A 17,970-nucleotide genomic window follows, 5' to 3' on the forward strand; every position below is an offset into this window, starting at 1 on the left:
TTTTTTTAGTTAAGTAGATGTAGGATATCTTAATATCAAATAATATCCTAATTCTTAAATAATATGGTTATGATGGAAATGGCCTTTTTGAGAGACATCAAATACCTTTAAAAAATGAACTTTTTCTTGCATCTTGCTTTCCAATTATACTGTTTCACTTGTGGATGTATCTTTTTATAAGAAATCAAGTTTACGACACTCAAAGTTTTATTAAGACAATATGCTTGAATTTGGTAAAATTATGACTTTTTATGTCTCCAAGCCGTTGGAACCCTTTCTTGCTTAGTCATATAGCGCCCCGATGGCTACTCTCCTTCCCAGAAGGTGCCTTGTCTGTGCTTTCCCCTCAAGATGCTACTGGACTTTTGGTGACAAGAGTTAATTTTACAAACCAATAATGTTAATGTGTAATACCTTAGTACCTTAGTTTCAGTTTCTCACATTGGGGAAGAATAGACAGGTTGCCAGAGAGAGTCCATAAGCAATTTACATTTTTCTATATTAGAATAAAGATACATTATGAAGTTTAATGTGACATTCACATGAATTTAAGATAAAACATTTTTTTTGCTCACACCTTGATTTCCTTGGTTATTCTTTACACTTCTTCTGTTAGGTTACTGTCTTAGTAACCTTAGTTTGAAAAGTATACTCCTGAATTATCAAGGTCAATATACATTGTAGAAAGAACTGCATTGAAATGTTTTTTTCCACTAGGTTTTGTAGTTAGAGAAACAAGTTTCACTTAATTTGGAAAGTTAATTTTAACAAACCAAAATGTTTGCCAATTACGTTGAGTTAATAAAGCACTGATGTCTGAAGTAAAAGAATTTTCAGTTAACACAGCTGGCAGAAACTCTGAGCTTTTCTGTGATTAACATGTAACGTGGAAGGATAGCTAAATGTTTTTACAAAATACATGACAACTGGATACATAATATGACATGAAATGGAATCTTGATTTGATTAGCCATAGTATTTTGGGGCCTAGAACTTAGGAGAGATGTGTGTGGTCCTAGAAAGGGCTCTCAAGGATCATTTAGTCTATTTCCCTCAATATATATACAGGGAAAATGAAGCAGACACTGTGCAATGTTTACATGAGTACATACCATGGGGGCAAAAATAAAAATAGAAACAGACATTCTGCAACATAGTGTGCAAGGGAAACCTCAGAGATCGAGTCCATCTCTCTCCTATAGAGCAAGAGTCCTAAAAATCAATCATAAGTCAAAGAATATTTTTAAAAGAAGGCAATTCCTGAATTTCTTAATTACATTTACAAGTCTAACAAACCTCTTATTTAAGACAGTAATTCTTACAAACAGTTATAAGACCCATTTCTCTATTGGCTAAGAGGGTTATATTTCAAGATATTGTAAAGATTAACAAGAACATCTTTAAGGAGTGCTTTGATATGCTAAGATGGAAGGATGAAAAAGATATTTTACTGTATGTTTCTGACATCGATTTTTTGGCAAATATATCTGCACATTTCTTCTGGTAACTACAAGTCTAACATCTGTTCTTCTTCACACTACCACTCCTCAGTACTTAATCCCCCATCTTTCCTAACTGCATCTTTTCCTCCAGAGGTTACAATATAAGATGCCTGGAACCAAATAAAAGATTTCAAAAAGCTTTCTGCTTTATAAATCACTTCAGTGGATTATTTTCACTTAGATGGTGGAATTTAAACATCACTTCCTTCTACAATCTCCATTTCATGCCACTGTTTGTGGCTTTTGCTATTGCTGTGTTTCTTACTTACTATGGCTGGTATAGCATTGCCACACCAGGAAAGCTAAGATGACTGCCCTGATGAGAACTATTTGATAGGGAAGGAACAGGGAATAATCTTTCCATTTTAGCTAATCCATACACATATTTCCTTCCATTAATAAGGGTAATCAAAAACTGACTGTATTTGCAAATAACTATTTTGAAAAATATAAAGTCTTAGGAATAGGAAAACAATGGATACACTACTTCACTGAAGAAATTTTTGAAAGCTCTTTTTAATTATTTTGTTTCAGTTGAAAATACCTAATTTTATCTTAACCCTCTTGTCAATACTTGGTTGTGTATACTCCACATGAAACAGAAAGGAAATACATGAAATGCAATGATGAAGACAGTGGTCAACAGAGAAAAGGTATCTATTGTGGGAGCTGTAATGGAAGGGATGTTTCTGCTTTGTTCCCTGGCAGAGTCAAAGGGGCATGAAGAGAGAAATTAGCCACCTACACGTTGTAGACAGCCTTTTGGGGGCACCCTTGTATTTGCTTCTTTCAAATATTTACTCAGTTTACAGACTAGGCACCCAGTTTTAACTTTGCTACTCTTCCTAAGGCACTAAATAACTATTACTATGAGTCGAGATTGAAGCTGTAGCTGAAAGATGAGGATGGGTGCCTGAACAGGAAGAAGGTAAATACGCTTGTCTTAAAGCTTCCGAAAGACAGTAATCACTATTTCATAGGTGTATCACAAAGAGCAAAAAAAAAAAAAAAATCTTCCAAGTCCCTATAATCAGCTTCTACCAAAGGCATCCTTGCCAGCTAAGTGAGGCTCTTTTGACCTGGTACCCTTTGAGTGCAGGGGGTGCACTGGGGTTAGAAAAGCCTGGTTGAAACCATTTTGTGAAACAGTGGTATGCTGGAGTCTGGCCATGCTGTCTTGTCAGAGCTGACTGAATTTTTATTAATTTGCATGACAGTGATGTTACATTGCTTGAAACTGGTCCTGGTGGAAGTATTTATATTTATACCACGGAAATGGAGAGCTAGTTTGCCAACATACCTTTGTGTGGAAGACAATAGAGTGCTTGAGAAAGATTCCTGGTTCTGCAACTTGAGATCCAAGTCAAGAAAGTGACTGCACTTCTCTAGATAGTACTAGTATTGTACCTCATAATAGGTGAAAAGTACGCAGCATACAGAGTAACGAGCAAATATTAAGCACTCTATCACTGTTAGTTATAATTTTTCATATATAGATAGTTCATATGACTTTGTCCTTAAATTTCAAAGCAATTTTAATGGAATAACAAAGGCGCAAGGGTCCTGAAAAAAAGGCAGTGTGAACAATTTCATAATAAAACAAGTATGCTTTTTTTGTTCATTCTTTCCCAGCTACCCTCCATGCAACATTTCTAACTTAGCATACATTTAATTTACTTGAACTTCTAAGACAAATATCATACAACTAAAAAGTATTAGAGGAGTACTGTATTATAATGCCAAAGAAGAACCCCATGCTTATGGTAAACATCAACTCTATTGTATGAATGTAAGGCCCAGGCTCAATTTGTGAATGGCACCCCATGGAATGGTGAAACACAATGGCCCTTTATAAAGCTGTAAGAAGCCAGACCTTGTAACTGATCAGGAATCTCAAACTGACAACTAATACAGCCCATGGAGATGTTTTATTTGGACACTACAGAGTTTTTTCTTCTTTTTCTAAAATCTGAAGGTTAGATGCCTTTAAAAAAATCAACTTAAGCCCACCACTCCCCATTTCTTATATCCAGGAAAGTCTGGAGGAAACAAGAAGCAGCTTCAAAAGAGTCTTCTCACAATGAAGTCACAGAATGCAATTAACTTCTCCAGCAACTGAGTTGTAAGAACATGTAAAGATTTGTCTACCAAAGAAACTTATTACACACTCAGTGCCCAAGGTTTTTATTATCAGCTGGTCACATAAGCACCCCTATGTCTAGCACAGTTTAAATTCCAGACTCCCTAAAGGAAAAGAAGTATTTAACATAAAACATACTGTTTGCACAATTTAGGCACAGCAAGCTACTCTTATCATTTAGGGAAAGTTTTATTTCAGTGTAGGAAACTGTTTACCAGTCAAGTTCCCAGACACCAGGCTCAGGTTAATCTTGCAAGTAGGCCTTTCTAAGGATGGCAGTCTCAGGCCTGTTCTGTTAACTCCTTCTGCACCCCTTTAACTTTTCTTCCCTGACAGCCAGAGGGGTAGCCTCAGCCCAGGGTCTCTACCCAACACCACAAAGTCTTCCTTCTCTCCCCATTTACCAATCACTAATGATCCCCACTGCTCCAGTTTTGTTAACAAATAAGAACATAATTCAAACTTTACCTTATCAAGCCAAACAAAAGTTGACTTATTTCCCATATGTTATTAAATATCACTCTACCAATCAGGGCTTCCAGTTAGCAGGATCCTAGCCATAATCTACAATGAGACACCACTCCAGCTAGAGGTGGAAAATCAGTCACTTAAACTACACATTGGCTTTATCACATAAATATGTAATTTCCATTTGACTGTTGGAAATACTGCCAAGGACTCCCAACACTGCCCTGAAGACCCTTCTCATCTCTCACTTCCAATCTTGTTTAACAATGTGCTGGGTCTAAGGCCATATGGATTTTATATCTAGGTTTCCCAGGATGGGCAGCCACAGAGAAGTAAGGCAGAAAGTGTACTGGCTGCCAGTTGACTGCTCAAATGTGCCACTAAGGATTTACTTCTGACCCACTAGTGAGCAGGCACCTGACGCTGGACAGCTTTCAGCATTCTCTCATCCCAGATCCCTTCTTCAGCATCCAGGAAGCACTGCACTCTTTCCTGCAAAGGTCCACAATCTCAGAAAACAGACATTTTCAGTTTCTGTCCCAAGGGTCGGGGAGCTGAGGCCCACCATGGCTGCCAGCAAGAGGCTAAGCAGGGTTCAGCAGGCTCCACCTGGAGTTATATTCAAGTCCTGCAGCCCATGCTAGATGCTCTGAACCATCCAAAGGGCCTAAGTGCCTCCTGAGGAACCTACTGCCTGGACCAGAAACAAACTGAGTCCTGGAACTCCTTGACATTGACAGGGCAATCAATTAGGAATGACCAGAACCTGAGCACTACCTTAGTTCCACTATGGTAGACTTATCTCTGCCTGGATTTAGCATTGTTCTGCCTATCTTACACTAAAGAGGACCGCGGTCACTCTCCAACAACAATATAGATTGCCTGCCTTGGAAAGATCCAGATCGTGAAACTTGAGAGACTGTCAGCTAGGGATTGGCAAGGCCTCAAGGGTGGAGGCCAGAGATGAATGGGCTACTCAGCCATCCTGGCCCCTCTGCGCAGCACATTTCTGAATCCTGAAACCATCCCTGAAGCTGCTGCTTTAGCTTCACAGCTGGGGAGGGGAAGGATGTATCATGTCAGAATTCATTCAGATGCTAAGTAGGAACTTAAGCATATTTTATGGGGGTCTTGTTCCGATAAATCTCCCTTATTTGATTAAAGAGGCTTGAAAAGTACATTTGGAATTTGCTGCAATCATTCTCCCAAATGGTGGCATTTGAAGTACAGCCAGCTAGGATTGCTGGTGCTGTTTAGAAGCCTCAAATAACCCAAGCATAAGAAGCTGGAATTGGGTTAAAATAAAGATTGTAGAGCCAGAAACCAAGCACTGTCAATTCTCAATCTTTGGAGCTGCTGATGCTTCCTAACTACCATCCAAGAAAAATGAAAGAGCATTCATTTTGACCTAATGGTGGGAAATCCCTTTCCCAACTGGTAGGGCTTGCAGTAGGACTCCAAATTAAAGAAATCTGGTAAAGAAATCTCAGCTGTCTCTTTCAGCATTAAGGGGGAAAAAAACAAATAGCATTTTTATAATTACCATAAATTTTAAGTGAGTGAAAGCCCTATTCAATCAATTGCAATTTCCACACCAAAAAAAAGAAATCATAAAATCACTGCCAAAATAATAGCTGACCTTTTTATTAGTGTTTAGCACAATTTCATATTTCAATAAAAAGGGAATGTAATACACACTACTATATATAAAACAGATAACTAATAAGGACCTACTGTATAGCACAAGGAACTCTACTCAATACTCTGTAATGGCCTATATGGGAAAAGAATCTAAAAAGGAGTGTATATATGTATATGTATAACTGACTCACTTTGCTGTACACCTGAAATGAACACAACATTGTAAATCAACTATACTCCAATTTAAAAAAGGGGGGGGTGTACCTTCAAAAAGAAGCAGCAGTAGAAAAGGTTTCTTCTAACAAAGGAAAATAAATAGCAAGATTAAAATTGTTTTAATCTTAGAATAAGCTTTACATAATGGCTTTAAAAGACTGGTCAGATTCCATGTAATTTATAACAAACAATAAAAAATTTGCTGGCTGCAAGTTCAAAGAACTTGCACTGCAGCAAAATGCTAAAATAGGGCATTTGCCACAGGCAAATGGAATCACGCAGCTTCATCTAGCCTACAGACAGATTTTCAATCACTGACAAAGCCAAGTTGAACCTAATGCATTATAAAAACCTGTACAAAATTAATTTAACCAAATGTAGTCTGCTTTTATGATCTAACTCTGTGCCCTGAAGGTAAACATCAGCCAACTTCTCCTCAAATAAAGTGGATTTTGAAGTTTATTAAGACCTTAACACACAAAACTGTGTGCTAAGTATCTAAACTGAGCAATTTGGAAAGTGTTGCTTATATCATCCACATCATGATTTGCTAACCTTGAAGATAATTTTTAAAATTCCATTATTTTCTTCTTTAAATGAGTACTTAAATATTTGATGATTATTAACAATTTCAGTAAAGCATTAAAAAGTTCTCTGGCAAGTATCAAGCCTAGTCCCCAAAATGCCTTTAGGGGCCTAAGCAAGCTGAGAATGTAATATAACAGGGAGAACCGGAGATACTGCATGCTCCATCTAACGCATTCAAAATCAAAAAGAAAACAAACACTTGTCTGTGAGCTGACGAATGGGCCATAAGTTTGTAACTCCCAAATGAAAGCTTGGAACCAGAATCTGAGGCTTTTTCCTAATATAGTTGCTTCCTAACACAACGTCTATATGATAGATTCTTTATTGAGTTTGATTAGTGCAAAGTAGTTTACACATGAGCTGTGACACTCACCTGGAGATTTCTTGTCACATATTTAGATGTCCTGGATGGGAGTTAACTATAAATAATTGGAATATTTTAAAACAACTTTTTTTGGCTTTCTATACGATGGCAAATAATTGTTTTCATTACATAAAATGAAATACCACTACTGAAGTAGCATTTTACCTGCTTAAGAAACCGGTCAGTGGCGTTGCTGTGCTTGGCTAACACACTTGGCAGAGAAGGATTAGCATATTCAAACTGAGGATTGTAGGTATAGTCAGACTTAAAGAATCTCACTTTTTCTTTCTCCAAGTTGGTGGGCTTTATAGCACTCAGTATACAAAATTTCTTTCCAGAAAAGTCATCTCCTTTTTCAAAACTTCTAGACAGCTGAGGCTGCAGCTTTGGCTTTGGAAGAGTGGAGAAATGGCGTCGCTTGACCTTTCTTTCATTTTTGGGTTTAGGTGGCAGTACTGTGCTGTTGCCTGTAACAGAGATATCATGTGTAAACTTTACAGGACTTGACACTGAACTAGTGACAAAAACAGCAGGCTGCCTTTCTAGGCAGTACCAAGTATCACTGCTCATCACAGGCACTGGGGCTTTCATCTTGCGAAGATCTTTACTACGTGAAGAGCTAGATTTGCTGGGTTTTCTACATCTTTTGGAGTAGGTGGAGGAAGACTGTTTTTGTGAATGATGCTTTTTCTCCTCTTTGCTCTGTAGTAGGACATTGTAACTACTGGTTCCAGTTGTGAAAATGTCCTTTAGTATTCCAGGAGATAAATGTGACATGCTTCCTTTGCTGTCAATGATCAAGGACTCTTCTGCATTTAGAATAGACTTCTTAGCAAGTTCTTGCTCAGGCCAGTGAAGCTTTTCTGTGTTAATAAACAAAATCAAAACAAAAGAAATAACAAAAGATACCAGATGAAGCAAATTGCTTATTATATGAAAAGTATTCTGAAGGTTCTGTAAACTTTATAATTTTGCAACAATTTTTAGAAAAGACATTTTAAATATTAAAAGACTATATTACTAAAATTTGGTCAAGCTAGACACGGTCACTTCTGTAAGAATGTACATATGCTAAATTATCTATAAAAATCCTCAGCTTCAAACCATTTAGACGACCAAAGTCTAATCTAGATGTGAGATAATATACATAAATAATCTGAACACTCAATTCTACCAAGAATGTGGATTTTGTAGAAAGGATATAGTTTAATAGTATTACCAATATCAAAGTAAAATCCAAGGCATTTTCAAAGCCAATACAATCTTGAAATCTGACACCATATATAAAGGTAGCCATCAGTAAAAGAAGGACAACACTGTGTTACATATATCAAAAAAATTTTTTTTAATTAAATAAATGATATGTGCACATTCAAGCATGTTTTAGTAATGTCACTCAATATTTATTAGTTGCTTTTCTTAATTTTAGGCTATGGGTTAAGATTAAAGAAAATCAAGTTTTTTCTTGCCAAGACTTAAAAAAATAATTACTATGTAAGATATCAGTATATCAAATGCCAAATTAAGGAGAGGTCAGTTTTGCCTTTAGATCTCAAAAGTGCTTTAAAGAGGTAAGAATAACTTGAAATATTGTTGCTTGTGTACTGTTTTAAAACTGTGCTGATTTGCATTCTTTCATTCCACAAATACAGGAATACTGCTAATAGGTACATGGATCTGAAAAACATCTGTATAAATACATTGTTCTTGCCTTCAACCAGCTTCTAATCTGGCTCTGAAGGTAAGGCAGTCCTATGAAGATTTGAGTACTAATACGAGGTAGTATAAGCTTAAATGTGAAAAACAAAAGATACAGACAATAACCTAGGGTTCAGGGAAGGAAGAGAAACATTGAGAGGATTTCAGGTAAACCCTTAAGAGCTTTCAGATTCAATTCTAAACTGACAAAGTGTTTGAGTTTGTCTTAAATCCTGTTATTTGAACTCCTATCTGATCATGTCTGCTTATAAACCTTTTCTAAATCCTTTCTGCAAATGTGATACATGATTCTCTCAACCACCTCTCTTTTCTAAGTCTCATGGATCCTTATGCCTCTAGCCCTCAACCTCTGGCTCCTACTATGGAGGCAATTTCAACGCTAGCTGACTGGGACAGCTGCCTTCCTTGCCAAGAAAGAGACAATTTATTTAATTCCATTTTTTTAAAAACTGTTTATCCACATAGATCTGTCGCTTACTCACTCAAGATTAGACACTCAGGGATCCTTTCTATAATAAGTAGTAATAAATAATAATAATAGCAGCCACTATTTGTTGACACATTTATGTGAGTTTGGGATTTCACCAAAAACTGTGCACGTTATATCACTTAAGCTTCAGAAATGTTAAGTAATGTGCTCAAGGTTATACGACAAGAAAGTAGTGAAGAGCAAACTGTGAGTCGAATGCAGATGTGTCTGATTACAGAGTCCATGCTCATTCTATTATATAAGGTCATTCATTCAATTATCAACAGACATTCAGTATTAAGTCTGCTACACGCACAGCACTACATCTTTTCTTCCTCTGTACAAACACAGCACCCTAGTAAGACACAGTAATCTGAATAACTGATGTATTCAATACTAAGATAGGTACCAGGACCATGTGTTATTCATGTTTCTCTTTCCAACATCTAGCATGGTATCTGGTAGACATTCAATAAATGTACACTGAATAAATAAATGAATGAATGAATGGCACGACCCTAAACATGCCATTCTCTGACCACTTTAGATACACAGTTATTTGTAGTTCTGGAACCATTCTATACTTCTATGAGGAGATGACTGTAGAAGTGGAAATATAACCTGGAAGACCTTGAACCACTGGTTCTCAAATGAGAGCAACTGTGTCCTCCAGGAGACTTTTGGTTGTCATAGTTAGGGAGGGATGCTACTAGCATCTTGTGGGTAGAGGCCAGGGATGAGGTTAAACATCCTTCAATACATAGGACAGCCTCCTACAACAAAAATATTCGTCCTAAAATAATGCCACGGTAGGGAAACCCTGCACTAAAAGTTTTTAAAGCCCAGAAGTCTTAGGGTTTAGGGTAAAGAAACAGTATGAGGTCAAAAGTAGATAATAAACAATCCAAATACGTAAGGTACTTAGAAGTCCTTCTAGTTAACATTTTCTAGGCCAACGTATGAAATTTGAATTCTGCTGTCTAAAGGTAACATGAAAGTATAAACTTGCAGGGGTTAAATAAAATGTCTACTACATGGACAAGCTGAGAGATAGGAACTAGACTGCACAGGGTCATGTTGAAGGTTGATTGTACAAAGAAGCCATTCAATAATGTGAATAAACAGAACAAACAAAACTTTCATCAATGGCTTGTAAGTCCCAGATCCTCAGGGGTTTCATACTTAAGTGTTGCCAACTGATAGTCAAAATTGGGTAGGATGGGCAAACATAGGCTAAGGAACACAAGCTGAAGTCCAAATGCCCAAGAACAATGTCGGTGTCCCTAACAAGACACCACAAGTTTAGGAGGCAAGAGGTGATAAAGAAAGTCGGACTGAAACGGACACTGAAAGGAAAAGAGCAAGAGAACTGAGATAAGAATAAGGGTATCACAAACCGAGAAAAGTTGGGTAAGGACTAGGCACAGCCAGGAAGGTAAAAGGAGGTAATCAGGTTTTTCTCGTTTGGTCTTCATAATAAAAAGGGGGAATTTACCTCAAATTAAAATCAGTTAACAAAACTACTCTGAAGAATTCCTAATTTGGGTGGTTTGTTACAGGTATATTGATTTTTTTTAAAAAAAAAGAATATTCGATGTAAAAAGTGCTTTCTTTGGTTCCTAAGACTCAGTAGCTCTGTTGATCAAAGAGCTGCGTTCATAGAGTTTTCTGTTGTTTTGTCATAAAGCATCTAAATTTTTAATTCTGTCCCATCTCAAACAACCTATACACTTCAGGATACTTAAACAAAAGTCCTAAACCAGCTGCCAAAACACTCAAGGAGGAATGGGGGGAGTGGGAGAGAAATTACAGCGTGTGCATGACAGAACCCCTTCCCCCGTCTCAGGAGTTGCAGCATTTCAGTTCACTTGCTAATTATCTACTACCTGAGAGGTTTAGCATCAGTCCTTTTTAAGCTCCATCTGCTCATAAGTAGTCTGGGAGTACCAATGGTGTATCTACTTAGTAAATGTCAGTCCTGCCAAATGCTGATATCCCATGAAGTTCATAAATGTGGGGCAGGTGGACCCTCAAACAACTCTTACAAGATAGATATAAATTAATTTCTCAGAGTCATGCTAATCTTACTTTAGTTGTATTAAGTATTAGAAAACCTAAAATACTGTTTTTGTCATTTTAAATACTACTACTGTTTAAGAAAAACAACCTTTAAAACAGGCTTAAGAACATAATAAAAGGACAAGAAGAAGAGTTCAGTGAAGAACATCCTATTCTCCTAACTCCTTTTTTCCTGAAAAATAAAAACTTTAAGCATAAGCAGACTTCTTTGGGGGCAAGTGTAACTCATTTTCTCTCATAAAAGTAATAAAATAAATAAAAATCATACTCTCATATTAAAAGTCACTATTTAATGTAACATTTTAGCCACCAGCAATCTGCTTCACTATAACCTTGGAGAAAATGAAAATAATTTGTTGATCAAAGAAGTCATTCACCCCAAAATGATTACCCATATTGAGGGAAAAAGGAAAATAATATTACATTAAAATTGATAGTATATTCACAAGTGGATGACTATACTGAAATTACTAACACAATGAAAGCTGAATTTGTATCTAGAACAGGAGTAAAGAATACCAGGATTCTTGGCTTCCATTCCCAACTCTTTCAATAACCTCTCTGTAACAGTGGCTTCATCACTAAACCCATCAGCGTCTCCTGATCCTCATCTAAAGGAATGGAAGAAAGAGGGGAACACTGCTCACTAAATTCTTAGTATTTCACAACTGAATAGGTGAGGTTTCACAGTAGTTACAAGGTCTCTGGCTGAAAGGAAGATCAGATCATCAGAAACAAAGCCTGCTGGAAAATACCATTCAACCAATTTTGACCCATAAAATGGCAATTTCATATGGTTCACTTATACTTATGAAACCTGAGAACCCGGGGTAATTTTATACCACAAAACGATAGGTTGCTTGATTACAAACAGAAGAAGAGGCAAAATAAAACAACTCCCAAACAAGATAAACACTTTAGTTTTACCAAGCTGTTCATCATTACTTAAACTCAAATGATCTAACATCTGTCAACAGCAGAAAGGATACGTAAATTGTGGTATATTCATACAACAGAATACTATATTGCAATGAAAAAGAACAAACTGAGTTTGCAAGCAAAAATATAGATGAATCTCACAGACAATACAGAGCAAACAAAGCCAGATCAAGAGAATACATACTGTATAATTCCACTTATATGTGGTTCAAAAACAGGCAAAACTTGGGACTTCCCTTGTGGTGCAGTGGTTAAGAATCTGCCTGCCAATGCAGGGGACACGGATTCAATCCCTGGTCTGGGAGAATCCCACATACTGTGGAGCAATTATGCCCGTGTGCTACAACTACTGAGCCTGCGGGCCTAGAGCTCGTGCTCCTCAATAAGAGAAGCCACCGCAAGGAGAAGCCCGAGCACCACAACTAGAGAAAAGCCTTTCCACAGCAATGAAGACCCAACGCAGCCCAAAATAAATAAATAAATAAATGAATAATAATAATAAATAAAACAGGCAAAACTAATTTATGGTATTAGAAGGCAGAATAGTGCTTATCTTTGAGGGAGGGGTTATAACCTGGGAGGAGGTACCAGGGTACTGGGGGCTAGAAAGCTATCTTGTTCTGCGCAGTGGTTACATATGTACAGATTCATCAGGCTGCCCATTTAAGACTCAAGCACTTTACTGAATGTAAGTTACACTATAATTTTTAAACTGGTATATTTAAAATATCAGTATCTTTGAAAACATTTATTGCCCAATTTGTCTGCATTATAACAGGTAATCTTTTAATTATAATACCTCCAAATTCAACATTATCCAATATAGTTTCTCAACTGTAAGTAAACAGAGAGATGAAAAGGCACTGCTAGTATCATTCAAGAACTGAGAAACTCAACTATACTTCAGGATTCTTAAAAATGTCACAGCCCCGGTTAGGGGCGCTTCAGTGTTACTCTATCAGCAGCAAGGACTCTTGTAATGTGATACTATTGTTTTTTGGTCAGAAACTGCTTGTGGTGGTGGTGATGGTGTGGTTTTGAAGTTAGAAGCATGCAGGGTATTCTATAATGCTGGGAAATGATGGTCTGTGGTAAAAGAAAATGCATTCAATACCATCTAAAACAACAGTGAACATGCGAGAAACACTTCCCCAGGCTTTCCACTTAGGGTGAAGACAAATCCTAATCATGGCACCTGAGGTCACTCGTGGTCAGGTCACTCTGCCTCTCTGGCCCCATCATGCACAATGTTCCCCCTTCATCAGTCCACTCTCGCTTCCCTTCATTTTGTCAATCCCTCACACTCACCGCTCCCTCTCCAGGCACAAAACATCCTCATATTCTGTTCCCTGTGTTTGAAGAGCCCTTCCCTCTCCTCTCTGTTAGATTAATCCCTATTCATCCTTCAGTTCAAGTATCACTTATTCAGGAAAACTTCCCCTGGAAGGTTGACTCACTTGTCATGGTTGCAGTCTTACATTTGTTTATATGATGGCCTTCCTCATCACTGAAATTATAAGTCCCATTATGGCATACCTCTATGTTTGTTTCTGCTCACTCACTGCCCTGAGAGGGAGCCAAGGAAACAGAATATTTGAGAGGACAGAAAGGATACAGGACTTGAATGCCTGAAGGTTGAGGCAAAAATCATACCAGGATGCATAAAAATGTGAAACAATTAGTGATGCTGAAGATAAATTTTAATGGCAGGTGCCTACTGCTGTAGGACAGACAGGAGCTATGTGCCTAAGTGTATTCATCCCACACGGCCAAACACTGCTCTTAAGACTTTTGTCTCCAGTATTTTAAACATTCACTTTTGTTACAAAGGAGCTTCATTTCCAGATGATTAATCACTTTTATATCACATATAAGATACAGGCAGTAGGAATTCATAAAATAACATAATCTTATGTGGCTTCTGTTAGCATTTTGTTACTCACTTAATGAGCTAGGTGTCTTCTTCTATTTTGAAAACAATTTTATAGTCAAGTAAAATATGATCTTTCCAGGCAAAAATTACAGACTTGCCTGTGATAAAAACTTAAAAGCACCTGGAGTAAACTATCAGCTAATGTACCACTGATGTTAAATGAGATCCTCATGTTGAATTTCGTGGCTTAAATCAACATATAGTCATTTAAACAAGGGTTCTGACTTTCCTAGTGGTTGAGAAAATGGGCTTTGGAATGGAGCTTCTCTGATTTGAATCTTGGCTGTTTATTAGCAGCTGTGACCTTGAGCAAGTTACTTAACATCTTTGTGCTGCAGATTCCCTATCTGTAAAATGGGATACTACTACTATATAACTCACAGTGTTGGTAGGAGGATCAAAAAAGGTAATATATGTGAAGTGCTGAGAACAATGATGGCCTGTACTAAGCAGCAGGTGTTAACTATCAGTATTATTATATTCAATACTATATTCAGCTCCTATAGAAATACTCCATGGAATAATGTAAATGGGAAGATATTCAGAATCATGAAATTTGAATTTCCAAGGTAAATTTAACATTAAGTAATAAATTCTACATTCTAAAATCAACATTTTAGTGGCTTTAGTATAACAAACCATCTTCTTTAAAAAGCTATGAGAAGGTAAAGAAATCTCTTCTGATTTGATCCCATTTCAAACAGCATATATAACATACAAATCTTACTTTATTTTACTCCTCCAATCAGTTCACCAGGATGTTATATTTAGATTATATTAAATCATGACTAATAAATCAACAGTGAGTAAGAGACCATATTGGAAGTGATTTCAGAAGCAAGTAACTGCTTCAGTCCTGAAATAAAACAGTTTGCTCTATACCTATTTTAAAGCTGAAAAGAAATAAACACATTTCCATCAGTACCCTTACCACAAACAAGCATGCTCTTGATGCTAACCAGAAGAACATGGGCTTCTAAGATATCAATGAATGCCGGGATAGTGAAGGAAAAGGAGGGCATGCTTTCAGCTAAACTCTCTTCATAAAGTTTCTGGCCGTTGAAACTGGGCTTTCTGATATGTCAGCAAAATGCTAGGCATGGGGTTCTAGAACTATCCTTTTAACTGGTCAAGAAATTTATAAAAGAAATGGAGAAACTGTTTTGAAAAACAACCAGTCAGGTTTTTGTTTTTTTGTGGTACGCGGGCCTCTCACTGTTGTGGCCTCTCCTGTTGCGGAGCACAGGCTCCGGGCACGCAGGCTCAGCGGCCATGGCTCACGGGCCCAGCCGCTCCGCGGCATGTGGGATCCTCCCGGACTGGGGCACGAACCCGCGTCCCCTGCATTGGTAGGCAGACTCTCAACCACTGCGCCACCAGGGAAGCCCCAGTCAGTTGTTTTAAATGAAGCTTGAATTGTCTCAAATGACTATTTGAATTTTTATTGAACTACAGAAATACACTGCCAGATTATCTTATCTCAGGAAATGCAACATGCAGAGTTGGACTGATACGTCTATTGCCACTAAATTATGGGAAGAGAGTTGAGGCAGGAGAAGTGGGTCTACTATTTTAGAAAGTATCTCTCCTCAAACTTCCAACTCTGCATATTGAAAAACAGGAGATCCACTTTGTATTGCTAACTGGTCAGAATACCCACTTTCTAAAACTAATATTATCATAATTGTATTTTTCCTCTACCATGATTGTTATGCTTTGGGGAAATCATCTTAATTGATGTTACTTCTAAATCGTTATCTAATAACCTTCACTAGGATATTTTTCTAACTAGTATATTTTTTCTCCAGGGCAGTGGTTCTCAAATGGGGCGGGGTGGGGGGGCGGTTAATTTTGCCCTCCAGGAGACATTTGACAATGTCTGGAGACATTTCTGTTTGTCACAACTGTGCGTGTGTGTGTGTGTGGGGGGTGTTACTAGCTTCTAGTGGAAGAGGCCTGGGATGCTGCTAAACATTCTGCAATGCACAGGACAGCCCACCGCAACAGTTATCCACTGACTCAACATTAATAGTGCCACGGTTGAGAGACTCTGTTCCAATACAAAAAGAAGATATGGTACTTTAAAATAGCTTTCGGGCGCAGTGGTTAAGAATCCGCCTGCCAAGGCAGGGGACACGGGTTCGAGCCCTGGTCCAGGAAGATCCCACATGCCACGGAGCAACTAAGCCCGTGCACCACAACTACTGAGCTTGCGCTCTAGAGCCTGCGAACCACAACTACTGAGCCCACGTGCCACAACTACTGAAGCCCGCGCGCCTAGAGCCCATGCTCCACAACAAGAGAAGCCACTGCAATGAAAAGCCCGAGCACCGCAACCAAGAGTAGCCCCCGCTCGCCGCAACTTCAGAAAGCCCGTGTGCAACAACAAAGACCCAACGCAGCCAAAAATAAATTTTAAAAAATAATAACTTTCTATTTTCATTGTATTTTAAGATGAAAGAACAGGATCTACATCAAATCACTTTAAGAAAAAAATTTAATGCCAATTTAAGTTGCCTCTTAAATCTTAGATCTTGTAATTGTCTGTTTCCTGACAACATAAATAACAATGAGATAAATCACAGCAATGTCATGACTGCACAAAATCAACTCCTCATTTTATAACCTGGAACATGAAATATAAAATTAAGACCATAAATATTTTCATTAAAAGTGAATTTCATTATACAATTTAAACTTTTGCAGAAAAATGGTCTATTAGGTACAGCGATGCCTTAAAGTAAAAAAATCTGTTCTTATTTTGAAGCCAGTTTCAAGATGAGACATTTCCCTTTACTCTGCTGTTCTTCAGTGTTTTTAGTCATGATACTAGGTTATCAAGAACGCTATCTTGCCGGAATGTTAGACAGAATCAAATGACGGGAAAATGGCCTAGGAAATTATTCTAATATTGTGTAAGATAAGTTTCAAATGATTAATATACACAATTATTTTCCAAAAATAACAAAAGGCAAACACAACTTTCTGGTCTAAACAAACATTTTTTGCGCTTGGTATAATACTTACTATAAAGTGACCTCTTAATATCAACTCAAAACGTTCTGATTTAAGAATAAAAGCATACATACAAAGAGTATAAATACTGATATACAGAGATGTGCTCTTTTGCTTAGCTCTGACTTTTCTGAACATTCTAGAAAACTAGATCCTAGTGCACTACAATGCCTAATTACATATCTAATAAGCCTTGAAACAGAATTTAACAATATTCAGGTTGTACATTTGTAGGACCAATCTATTATACTTTACCTCACTACAGCCCACAGCACGCGCTTACTGATAATAAGTGACAAAAGGAAAAGGAACCGTTTTCTCTCTTCCCTGCACACCTTTTCCCTAAGCACCTTCCGCGCGTTCCGCACTGTTCAGGGCGCCGCGTTGAGCACAGAAGCCCACATCCTACCGTCACCTCGGCCTCCAGGTACTCGCCGCAAGCGGCCGGGACGACGCTGGCCGCTCCCGCCAGCCCAGGGGCCACCCTTCCCGGCACTCACCCGTCACGCGAATGGACTCCAGCATCGTCCCGCTGAGGTCGCGGGCGGCGGGCTCCGCGGGCGCTGGGGGCGAGGGCCAGACAGGAACCCGGCGGGCCGCCTCTAGCCTCCGGCCGTGCCTCAGACGCGGGGTCGCGGAGGAAGGTTGCTCTCGGCGACCGGGTGCAGGATAAGCCGGGTAAGGACGCACGGAGACGTGCGGACAGAGAGCTGCAAGCAGCGTTCCCTCCAACCCACAGGTGCTGAAAGGTACTCAAAACCGCCCAACACTGGGCAGCTGCTCTTAGCGCCCGCCGGCGTGACGTTGCCGCTCCCCCGTTGCTAGGAAACGCGTGCCGTCCGCGTGCGCCGCGCTTCACGGAGCCTGCGCGCCTTTGGAGGCGCCAGAGATACGGCG

General features: G+C 38.5%; 1 protein-coding gene across 3 annotated transcripts in view; it reads right to left on the bottom strand.

Moving 5' to 3' along the window:
* MATCAP2 (microtubule associated tyrosine carboxypeptidase 2) overlaps positions 1-17,970 on the bottom strand; it is a gene marked incomplete at its 5' end in the record, with an annotated part of 88,843 nt that overhangs the window by 52,932 nt on the left and 17,941 nt on the right. For 2 of the 3 annotated variants that reach the window (XM_079711762.1, XM_079711761.1), the window contains 2 exons: positions 7,085-7,782; positions 17,574-17,598. In XM_079711762.1, coding sequence (XP_079567888.1) covers positions 7,085-7,782; positions 17,574-17,598 — 723 coding nt within the window. Of the gene's footprint in view, positions 1-7,084; positions 7,783-17,573; positions 17,599-17,970 lie in introns of those variants that run through there. The other variant, XM_079711760.1, reaches the window with a different exon arrangement.

Source organism: Hyperoodon ampullatus (genome assembly GCF_949752795.1).
Source record: "Hyperoodon ampullatus genome assembly, chromosome: 9".
NCBI lineage: Eukaryota > Metazoa > Chordata > Mammalia > Artiodactyla > Ziphiidae > Hyperoodon > Hyperoodon ampullatus.